The sequence below is a fragment of the Aristolochia californica genome, unplaced genomic scaffold (assembly GCF_029961685.1).
Source record: "Aristolochia californica isolate CCGP_79_NKW_82.1479 unplaced genomic scaffold, dmAriCali1.0.hap1 SCAF_6, whole genome shotgun sequence".
Classification (NCBI taxonomy): Eukaryota; Viridiplantae; Streptophyta; class Magnoliopsida; order Piperales; family Aristolochiaceae; genus Aristolochia; species Aristolochia californica.
Window position 1 is genome coordinate 39675092 of NW_027182257.1, and position 12183 is coordinate 39687274.

Below are 12183 nucleotides of genomic sequence, written 5' to 3' on the forward strand. Positions count from 1 at the left end.
ACAAATGAAGCTTATGCATCCAAAGAGAAATTTTTATGTTTCATGGGTTTTTTTTACAAAGTTTATTATATGTGTTGGAATATGGTCATGTTATATTCAGTTGCATCTATTATGTCTCTTTGGATAAAACTTTATTATTGAAGAAGAGGTGGCCTCAGTATCCTTTCTCATACCATAATTTACTTAAAACCCCATAAAAAATTTCAACGGTTGGGATTCTATGATAGAGGAACTTAATAGTTTCATAATTTTTTTTCCATAAATTCAACATTATTGATCATATGCAGTTCTTACTGTATGCTTGTTGAAAGTAGAAACAAATAAAACTAAAAACAAGGAAAATTTTGAACCAAACTCCTAAACCAATAAGTAGAATCACCAAATTAACCTTCTAAAGTATAGTAATAAGATATAGAATAACCCTGGCTTATTTTTGTTCTATTTTAATATTGAATCAATAAATAAACATTTTAATCAAATAACCCTACCCATGGGTGAAAAAAAAAATAATAATCATCATCCCCACATTTAGCAAATCAGATTAAGGGTATGTTACCCACGAATCCTGTTGCCTTCGCCAACCTCCTTACTCTTATTACATTATCTTTGATTTATTCATGAATCTTATGATTTCGGGGGACAACCAACGGAAAAAAGCTAGTCTCAATAATCCTTACTAATCTCTTTTCATCGCTTTTTACCAGCTTTTCTGGGTTCCCATGCCAAAAGAACCCTAGAGAGGATAGTAACAGAGCCGGATCAATATTCAGAGACAGGCAATGAAAAATGAAAACTATTTGTGCAGAAGCACTGATAGTCACAGATGTTATGCTTGAGGTCCTTAAAATTATTTACAGAGCAGTCTCCCACTGGCAGAAGCCGCTTGAACCCACTATCTCGTCTCAACATCAGCCGCTTCAAATTTTTCTGGCAGCTCTAAGGCTATACTCATGCTTTACGAGGCTAGCTCTCAGCAGCATTGACCGAACATCTCTATCGAATTCGACCCCCGTCTGCAGGACACGCTGGAATGTGGCATTCCTCTGATCAGCATGTCTGGCATACAGAATTTTATTGTGTGAATCAATTCGTGCCTGCAGAACACATGATATTCAGAAATTTGAAGATAAGACCGATAAGACCCAGGTAAAGAACCGTAATAGCTTTAAGAAACTTTCCACTACACAAACTTTGAAGTCACTAAGCGTGTATTAGAAGATTATGTAGAGTGCCGCATTTCTAGTACAAGTTAAAATATTTGAAAACAAATCCATACAGAACACCCTATTACAATTGACAATCACTTCAAGTGAAATTTTCAAAAGTTTACACCAAACCTCCAAATAAAAATTTTATTAAAGATGTTTTACTTTCCCACACACACAGTTTGGTAGATGGAAAGTACGAGCAGAATGCTCAATGCCTAGAGGTTGACACATTATCTGACAATGAAATTTTTATCAAGTTCAGAAAACTGTTGAGACTTGACCTTGATTTTGTAATGAAGAAAGTTTTTAACGATTAAAAATTGAAGTAGAGAGGAAAACAGATTGAACCTTCTTAGGTTTCCCAATCTGGCTCTTTAACTTTTGCTTAACAACTCTTGCCTAGGGGTAATCCTGAGCCAAGCCACGTCACAAGTGGAGTGACTCCAAGCTTGATTTTTATCCGAGCTCAAGCCAAGATCGTTTGCTAGAATGTGCCAAACCCAAACTTGGCTTAGTTTGATTCAATGGCTCACATGCTGGCTCAAAAACTACATATTTTTACTAAAATGTAATTGATTGAAACAAAAAACCCTAATTTTTCCTTCACTCAAACCTCACTCTTCAATCTAGATTGATTCAGCTAACAAATTTGAAATGCATTGCATTTCAAATATACTCTTCAAGTGACTCAGTTACAAGGTTTAAGAGGAAGGACCGGTAAAACCGACTCAAGACCTCAAGCTAAAACAAAGAATCAGTCACATTGAAGAAGCACCTTGGAGAATAATGAAGATTTGAGACCTAGAATTTTGGCAAATTAGAAAATTCTCAAAAACTCTAGCATTATAAAGAGGCTAGCCATCCAGTTTCCAAACCTTGAGCATGAATTTTCTTATGGAGCTTAAGATATGCAAACAATTTTCAATACCATGAAAAAAGGCAATGTTGTTTCATTTGAAAAACGATAAATGCATTGTGAAAAATGAAAAAAAATTGTATGTTGTGAAGAAAGTAGACTTACGCCACTAGTGCAATATGTTTGATGCCAGCATAAATGAATGTTGGTATTAGCACAATTGACTAGGACATATAGGAATGGATTCTTTGAACAAATTGAAAAAGAAAAGCTTGGTTAAGAGGACTAACAACCAGAATTTGTGAGAAAAAGGCATTGTGATGTTTGTCAACTTAGAAAGCAACATAACATCATTTAAATCCACAAATGTAGTCTCTACCACAAGACCGCTTTAATTAATCCATATTGCAAGAGCCATGCTACATGCATATGACTTGCCTCATAATATTTGGGCTAAAGCTGTAAATATAATTTGCTACATAGTAAACCAAGTTTAGTATTAGGGCCATCTTCTAGAAAACACCTGATGAGTTGTAAATGGAAGGCTTTCCACAATTAGTTATTTTAGAACCTTTGAGTGCAAAGAGTTCATACTCAAAGAACCGAAGAAAAAACTAGGGAAATTTTACCCAATGGCTGATGTAGGAACTTTTCTAAGTTATTCATCTCATACCAAAACTTATAGAGCTTAGAATAAAATCACTATAAGAGTCTAGGAATAGGTACATGTTAAATTTGATGAGTCAGATTCACCAAATGTAACACTAACTCCATTTTTTTATGGTGAAAAGGAAGTTCCTCTTAAATCATCAAAGAGTTCCCAACCTCAAGACCAAGACCTTGATGAGAACTTGCAAGACACGGATAAGAACCTCCTAATGAGCCAAAGAACTATAGCTTCGTGTTTGATCACCCCTTGGAACAAATAATTGGAGACTCAATAGGTAAAATTTGAACAAGAAGATCAACTCATGAACATATAGCAAATAGTGCCTTCGTTTCTCAATTGGAGCCCGAAAACTTAGTTGAAGCTGGAAAGAATGATTTCTGGATAATGGCAATGCAAGAGGAACTAAACCAATTTGAAAGAAATCAAGTGTGGACGCAAAATTGTCTTTGCCTTTTTTTTCTTTCTTCTTCCTCTTTTTCTTCCTCCTCATCTTCTTCCTCTTTCCCTTTTCTTCTTTTTTTCTTTCTCCATCAGAACTAATGCTACTATGATATGCAAAACCAAATAGTGTAGGTGAGAAGGAGATAATGAGAATGAGAGAGGAGAAAATAGTATGTGTTATCCCATTTCCTTTCTTATTTATAACAAAACAAGTGTCTAAATAAGGAAAGTAAAATTCTCCTCAAGATAGAATAACAAAACCACACCTAATCAACTAAGAACTTACTAAAAACAAGAAACAAACAGCTTTGAGAAACCCAAATACACACAAGATCAATCTTTTAACACTCCTAACAAGGCAAACCATCTAAACTGACTCAACTAACCCCTGTAGAACTCACATGCAATAAACACCATTCGGTAAACCTCCATGCAATAAACATGTTCTTCAACAACTTCATGGCCATGTTTATAACCTTGTGATTAAAAATCCCATAGCTTCAACAAGATAAAAATTCCATAGCCAGTGGATTAATGTAATACTGTAAATTGATCTTGCTACAGTCTTAAAACCTGTCATTACAAAATCTTCAAGTAACGGAAACCATAGCTGCCATTCATTTTTCATTTTATCCATAGCTGTTCCAGCTGCCATTCATTTTGCATTTTATCCATAGCTGATCCAGCTGCCATTCATTTTTCGTTTCTTCTTTTTTGGTGATTTGGATTTTATTCACATAAAATTACAAATTTAAAAACACTACTCAATATAACTAACACTAGATCTACGCAAATTTCTTCAAAACTCCTATACCAATATATTGTCTCATTTTTAGGACAAAGCATCTCAAACTACAGAAAAGAAGAGAAGAAAAGAAAATATGTATACCTGGATCTGGTTTTCTGTGATTAATGCTTCGAGCTCCTTCTCCAAACCAATCACATCAGTTTTAAAGGCACTAGCCATCGTGTGCAAATCAACAGAAATGAAAGGGTGTGTGTATTGGATTATGGCTTTGTGACGAATTTGGCTGTAAAGTGTCTCAACATGATCATATAGATGAATATCAAGTAACAGGTTTGCTTTAAGATTCTCCAGATACTCAAGACACGAAGCATACCGACTGCAACCAAATAATGTTATCCAGTGAGATTAAGAGATTCATTTAACAGGAAGCCACAAATAAGATAAAAACTTGCAAATTCTGCTTTCATTGATAGTATCTTAGGTGTTAGATAGATCAGCAGTCAAAAAGCCTTGGCATAAAGGAGTTCAATGAGAATTGCGCCAGCATCACCATAAACAATAGTAAAGACATCTACACTTTTAATTTTAAGTTAGGATAAGTAAGTATTCCTTCAAGCTTTAATATAATGTGCTATTTCTATTAAAATAAAACAACAACAACACAATACTGCCAGTGCTATTGGTGTTTTGTTTTCCTTATAAGCAGGGAGAAGATTTTATTATTGCAGGGCTCAAAAACCTATAGAGATTTAATCAATTGCAACATATATAGCTGATTTTTGACAATATTAATGAAAGCTGAATGGTCTACCTCGAATAGAAGTCATGAATAAGCTCCCTTACTTCAGGTACTAATTCTAAGAAATTTCGGAAGTTAACATTGTCTATGACCTTGTTCTGCAAGTGAAAGAAATATTTAAGAAAGTGATTTAGTATTTGTAAGTTCACAATTAAAGCAAATAAGTGATTCAAATCTAAAGAATCAGATGAAAAAATGCGTTTGCAACAGCTGAAATCTAAAGAAGCACATGAAAATGCATTTGCCTTCAGCTCTGTCCTGTCAAAACAGGCAAGTGCACAAAGTCCACCATAAGTTGCAACATCTTGTGGTGCTATCACTTCTGAATAGTTGTTGCCCAGTTCTATTCCCGTTTCTAAAAACTGCATGTCAATCATAAAATGAAAGAAAGTTTTCTTAGAATAATCAATATATATACTAGCAGATGCCACTAACAAAAAGAAAAGTCTCAAAAGTTAAGGAGAGAACCAAACCTTACGAGCTGCAAGTTTGTACTTTTTCCCCTCTAAGTGTGCCAACCCTGCAGCACATTTGAGCTTAGCAACTGTAATTGGATCCAGTGCATCAGGGTTTTGCTCTGCTTTATTAACATAATTTGTGACATGGGCAAATTGGCCCATTTCAATGCTAACCAAAATCACATTCAGACACATTTGGATTATATGCTTTGTTGTGGTGCAGTAATCACGGGTACGAATGTAGTTCTTGAATGCATCCCCCAGTGCACCATGAGCATAGTAGAAGTCACCAAAGTCGTTGTGTCCCATTCTAATGCTTTCCTTGATCAAATTTGTCTGCACAGCAGAATCTTGGGATGGATTACCAAAAGCAAAATATGTAAATGTATAGAACCTGTATAACTAGGTATGTTTTTGCAGAAAGACTTAGACACTCCGCAGTTAAGTTTTATTTTGTACCATGCAATGAATGACTACAGTATTTTGCATAAAAATATGGAAGTAAGCAATTTGCAGTTCATTTCACTATCATATGCTAAAGATAGCTCAATAGGTGAAGAAATTTAAAAAGCAAACAGAACATCTCTATGCACATAAGCCAGCATAGAACATAAATATTTACAATAAAAGAAGAAAAAAAAAAGGCCATCCATCAATTCTAAAAAAATAGTCATAAATAGATGAGTATTAAATTTCACCCATGAGCATTTCTTCCACAATATCTGAGAATTCAACTTTATAGGCTTGCCAAGATATTTATTGCAGATAATACCCTACAGCAGGTGGAGAAACATTTTCTTTCACAGAGTCCACATACCGACTGTTTAAATTAAACTGACACCTTACCGAGGATAAGATATTATATGTAAAAGAAACAGACAAGACATCATATACAAAAAAAATATATTTATAGGGAATTTTATAGGAAAAGAACCACTTATTTGGTAAGTATATAATATTTTAGTGTAAAAAATAACACCCATGCATAAAACCAATAATTGGACACAAATGGCAGACCTTGACAAGACAACAAATGCAACTCAAAGATTTTTTATCTAATAGGCTTATAACTCAATCTTAGTGGGGTAAACAAAGATTAAGTTAGAACCACTACCTTGGATTTGGATTATGGGCATGCTCACTTCTAGCCTTTTTATCCTTATTTTAAATCTGAAATTAAAGATGGACCACAAATAATACCTTCATGCCCCAATAACATTATTTGTTCCAAGTAGGGTTGGCTCGCTCAGCCGAACCTCCATTACGAATCATTTATTTTTCCAAGAATATTAACAGATTATCCAACGCTGGCGGCTGATCGATCCAGAAAAGAGAAGATGACATGAATTTCTAGCATAAGGTTCGCCTCTGAGATTCCATCTCTTTCCAATTGTTGGTTTCTTGACCTAGTAATAGCAGTTTTTTAGAACATCTTTTCTGTTAAAAAAAAAAAAACTTTGTTCCCCTTTTACAGACTTATGCACATCAGGTGTACATAAAAATTATACATATAAATCAATATATTAAATTATAGTTATAGATATAAATAGAAAGAGAGAAAGATACACTATAATATTATTTTGTATATAAAAAAATTTAAAAGTTCAGACTCTTATGAGCACTAATTGAGCATGGTATGTAGTCCCTTTACAGCATTGTTACTGATAGACAGTTCTCAATGACAATTTCATATCGAAAAGATTCTATATCTCAACTAAACAAAATTCTTCATCCAGTTGGATAGCTCAAAATAGAAATCCATCATGGAACACAACAGATCCAATTCTTGTAAGGGGTTAAGAGATAAGTAGATAAAACAACAGATGGAATCAATAGACATCTATAAAGATAGATTCCCGAATTTTGAGAAAATAGAAACCTTCAAATAGAACACAAGAATAGAGCAATGTAACACAATAAAAGTAAAGTTTCATCAAAAGCATATTCTATATATCGGACAAGATGAACAGCGAAGTAATGAAAGCCTTTGATCATCGTTCTAGCATATGCAAAAGAATAAATAAAGAAGAAAAGAATTTATGCCTAAGAGGTAACAGGAGCCATCAGCATGTTTTACAGAAACAGAAAGTACAAAGATAATAGCCACAGTTGCCTACGCGTCAAGGTAGATATTTAAAGGAAAACTGAAACTGCGCATAGTCAGAAGACCCCGGTCCTAACAGCATAAATCAATTGACAAAAAAAAAAAAAAAAAAAAAAAAGAATAACGAAATACTCACCCTGTACCCATTAAGCTCATTGTCAAGCTTCTCCTTCCGTAGCTCGGCCCGGCGATCAACACTGTTCACCCAGTCATTGTCCATCTCGTAAGCGGGACCCAGCCTCCCGCCAATCTTCTGAACGACCTCTCTACACAGCTGAGAGTTCTCCCCTTTCTTGATTTCATCATAGGCCATTCGAAGGGCTTCGAATTGCATGGTTTGGTTGCCGCAGCGGTCAGCGATAAAGATGAGGCGCATGATTTTGGTTCGACCTGTGTAGAGGCTCGCATAGGCCTCGACGTCCATCTGTTCGCTGCCAATTATGGGCTTCGGCCGGCTCTCCTCGCCTGAATTTATCCCGTTGGCAGACATGGCTTCGATCATTGAAGTTGGCCCGTCTTCCTCGGCTTCCATGGCAATAGAGATGGCAGGCGAATGATACCTGTTGTCCTTGGCAAAGGGAAAACACAGTTTCTCTTCTCCTCCAGAAACCCTAGCAGAAGCCTCAGAGACTACCTAGCTGGCAGTAGTGGTGGGCACCCGAACCGACCGAAATGAAAACCCCGGTTTGTGGTTTCGGGTTTCACTTATATCTGCGGTTCGGGGACAGGGCAGAGAAAAAAACCTATTAAATTTTGGCTTGAAGATAGATTACCTTAAATTCGACCTACAAAGACAAAGCATAGATATAAAATGGTGTAGAGACAGGTGGAGATGGGTCAGGTGTATGGGGACAAGGCAGGGATGGAATTGCAAGGATGGTGGTCGGGTTAGGGTCAGGTTTGAGGTTTCAATCGTTTTTTTAGTTGCTAAAGGTTCGAGTTTTAGGCTTGGAGTTCAAGGTCACAAGTTTTGAGAAACCCAACCCCAACCTGAATATTGCCCATGCCTACCAAGTGAAATTTTCTAGGGTCGAACTGAAATCTAGCACGTAAGATATCAAGAACTTTATATATAGTCTACTAGCTGAGAGGTAAAATAAGGATCCTATCATGCTTCTATAGAGGTTTTAATTCATAGCCCTACCAGACTTGTCTAAGTCAAGTTTCAAGGACAAACTCATGGGGTGTGTTAATTGAGATAATATTCTCAATATTGAATCTCTAAAGCAAGTCCTTAGGGTATTTAAATTGATTTATGAATATGCCATTTCCAGTTTGCATTACTCGAAATCCAAGGAAGAATGTGAGTTCAGTCATTCTTCATTACAATAGTAAATTTTAGAGATAGTAAAAGGGTTTGTAGAACCAAATATGATATCAACCACATAAATTTGAACAATAATCAAGTTTTGATCATGTTTCTTTGTAAATAGAGTCTTATCTACGCTGCCTCTCATATAAACATTCTTCTTTAAGAATTCTCTTAGGCTTTCACACCACACTCTAGGAGCTTGCTTTAACCCATACAAAACTCTTTGTAGTTTTAATATATGGTCAATCTTGGTCATGTCTTACAAACCTTCAAGTTGTTCAAAATAATCTTATTCTTGAATGTACCCATTTAAGAATACACTTTTTACATCCATTTGGTATAATTTAAACTTCATGTGATAAACATAGTCTAAAAGGATTCGAATTGCCTCTAGTTTTGCCACGGGTGCGTAGATTTCTTTGAAATCAATTCCTTCTTCTTGGCAATATCCTTTGGTAACTAACCTAACTTTGTTAATCACAACTTGGTTTTCTTCATTAGCCTTGTTCCTAAAAACCCATTTAGTTCCTATGACTTGTTGATTTTGGGGTCTTGGTACTAGAGTCCAAACTTTGTTTCTTTCGAATTGATTCAATTCCTTTTGCAATTGCCATAATCCAAAAGTCAACTTTTTTGGCTTTGAAAAAGCTCTTGGGCTCTATTTGAAAAACAAAGACACTATTTGCCATAGTTTCATGAGTTCATCTTCTAGTTGCAATATTACTTTGAGTGTCTCCAAGGATTTGTTCTAATGGATGATTAGCCATGAACCTATAGTTCTTTGGTTCCATGGGTGACTTTTCTTGGTTATTTGGGTCATTTAGATTCTCTTCAAGATTTCGGTCTTGGAGTTCAGATCTCAGGGATGAATTGAAGGGGTTTCCCTCTTCGTTATCAGAAATTGGAGTTGGAGTTGGATTTAGCGAATTAGATTCATCAAATTCAACATATACCAACTCCTCGACTCTCATAGATGTCTTATTATAAACTCTATAAGACTTACTATGAGTCAAATAACCCAAGAAAATTCATATATTAGCCCTAGAGTCAAACCTCCATAATAATACCTTTAGTTCTTTCAATATGAACATTTTGCATCCAAAGGTTCAAAAGTAGGTAATGTTGGGAAGGGTGCTCTTATACAACTCATATGGAGTTTTGTTGAGAATGAGCCTTATACTAACTCGCTTTATGATATAGCAAGCAGTGTTTACGGCTTTGGCCCAAAATTTATGTGGCATGTTGTATTCACTTAGCATAGATCTAGCCATCTCAATTAAAATTATATTTCTTCTCTCAACAACACAATGTTTTAAAGAGTTCAAGGAGTTGAGAAAGTATGGTCTATACCATGCTTTGTGCAATATTCCTCAAAATGTGAATTTTCAAATTTTCCTCCATTGTCACTCTTAATTTTGACAATGCTATATAGCCTTGCTCTTTTTTAATTTTTTCACTTAATTTGGCGAAGGCTGGAAAAACATCATCCATGTGAGCTAGGAAATCTATCTATGTGAACCTAGAGTAGTCATCTACCACCACAAGGGTGAGACACTTTTTCGTTTAAGTTTAAGGTTCGAGTAAGTCCAACTAAGTCTTTGTGGATTAGTTGAATAGACTGAGAGGTTGAAACTACATTCTTTGATTTAAAAGAATATTTGTGTTGTTTTCCAAGTTGGCAAGCATCACAAGGTCTCTCTTACAATTATTTATCGGGTAGTCCTCTTGCTAGGTTTTTCTTTGCTAATTTTTTCAAGGAATCTATTCCTACATGTCCTTGTCTCTTATGCCACAGGCCCAAAACCAAGATTCATTAATCTATGCACCCAAATAGATGACACTAGTTGAGAGTAAATCAACAATGTTCACAATATCCAGGTTCCTATTTTTGTCCCTTTAGAATTAGTTCATCTTTTTTATTCTTTACAAGCAATTGTTCTTTTCAAACGATACTTTGTTTCCTATATCACAAAATTGACTAATGCCAAGTAGATCATGCATCAACCCTTCTACGTAATAAATATCATATATGAAAGAGGTTGAGGTACCGGTTTTAACAATTCCTTTGATGGTACATTTGTTACTGTCTCCAAATGTTACACGTCGTCTTTAGGATTGAGTTCTATGAACTTGTTCTTGTCATGGATCATGTGCCTCGAGACCCGCTATCCAAAATCCAAATATTTTTTGGTACATTGGCTTAGAGACATACCTATATCACAAGAGATTTAGCCCTTAAGAGATCAATTTTAAGTTGCGTCCCTTTGGGTTAACATTCAAAACACTGTGATTTGGGCTTTCAAATTTGTTTGACAAGTGTTTGTGGGTTACAACAACCCTTTTGTTTGTTTTGGGTACCCAACGTTGTTTGATACCATTTGCATTCTAAATTTATCAAATGTGGGCATAATGACCCTCTTCATTGCAATAGTGGCATCAAATGAGAGGAATGGGAGAGAACTTCTTAATTTGTCTTTTCTTGTTAGCAAACTTGTTTGGTAGAAATGGAGAAAGGAAATGTAACTGACTCTTATTACTTGTAAGATGCTTGGAGGCCCCTGAGTCAATGATCCAGGATGAAGAGGAGGAAGTGGCAGAAATATACCTAAAGTAGTGGTGGAAGCAATAGTAGTTGAAGATGCCGGAGAAGATGGAGGGGATATCATCAGAATTCTCATCCTCTATAAGGGTTCATAATCACCATCGGTGATAGTCTTCTTTCCTCTTTGTGATTCAGATCGGTCTGTATTCTTCTCATTTGAATCGAGGCTTGGTTGGTAGTGACCCAGATTGGTTTGCCATGAAGCATCCAATAGGTATCCACTAGATGGTTATGTCTACCACAGTGAGTGCAAACCCGGTTGTCTAACCTTGAAGAACAAGAGCCAGTTCTACCACCTCTTGGTCGACCCCCCCTCTATAATTTCTACCATAGCCTTAGATGGTAGAAGTTCCTTAGTACATAGCAGATAATACGTCAGTATGAGAGGTGGAGGAAGGATCTGGTATCTGAAGTAATGTTGCACTTATATCATCGAATAATGGAAGTGTGTGGGAGCTAAGGAGTTTGGTTTTATCTACTTTATGATATGGCTTGATATGAGCAAATAGAAGTTGTTAAGGCCTCACATTGCTTTTCTTGAACTAATATATCTATGGAATAGGGATGAACAATTTTCCACTCCTAAATCAGCCCTCTAAATCTAACCAAGTACCAATGCAAGTTCTCTCCTTGTTTTGTATTAAATATGTTCTAAAACACAACATATAATTTCTATAAATTTTCGGTGCTTGAGTACAACTTGGAACAAGTTTCCCATATCTACTTTGCGGTCTCAAGGTGAATAACATTATTTGCCACATGTTCTTGCATGTTATTAATTAGCCAACTAATGATAAGTGTATCATTCTTAAGTCATTTAATATATGAACTATCATCTTCATCAATGGGTGGAGCTGGTTCAGTCAAATGTCCTAAGAGATCTCTAGTGATAAGGTATCTCTTAACCGTTGGGCCCAACTTAAATAATTTGTTAACCCTCTCAAGGGTATAGCGGTAATCTTAAGTAAGTCATTTTTACCGCTCG

At 35.7% G+C, this 12183-nt stretch overlaps 1 protein-coding gene across 1 annotated transcript; it reads right to left on the minus strand.

The window, feature by feature from the left end:
* Positions 1–649: 649 nt before the first annotated feature.
* On the minus strand, positions 650–7939 carry LOC137934155 (COP9 signalosome complex subunit 1-like). Its single transcript, XM_068778405.1, has 6 exons — positions 7421–7939; positions 5196–5516; positions 4968–5084; positions 4735–4820; positions 4065–4299; positions 650–1094 (listed from the first exon to the last, which is right to left on the minus strand). The coding sequence occupies exons 1-6, from the start codon at positions 7814–7816 to the stop codon at positions 918–920; spliced, it is 1332 nt and encodes a 443-aa protein (XP_068634506.1). The 5' UTR covers positions 7817–7939; the 3' UTR covers positions 650–917.
* Positions 7940–12183: the final 4244 nt, after the last annotated feature.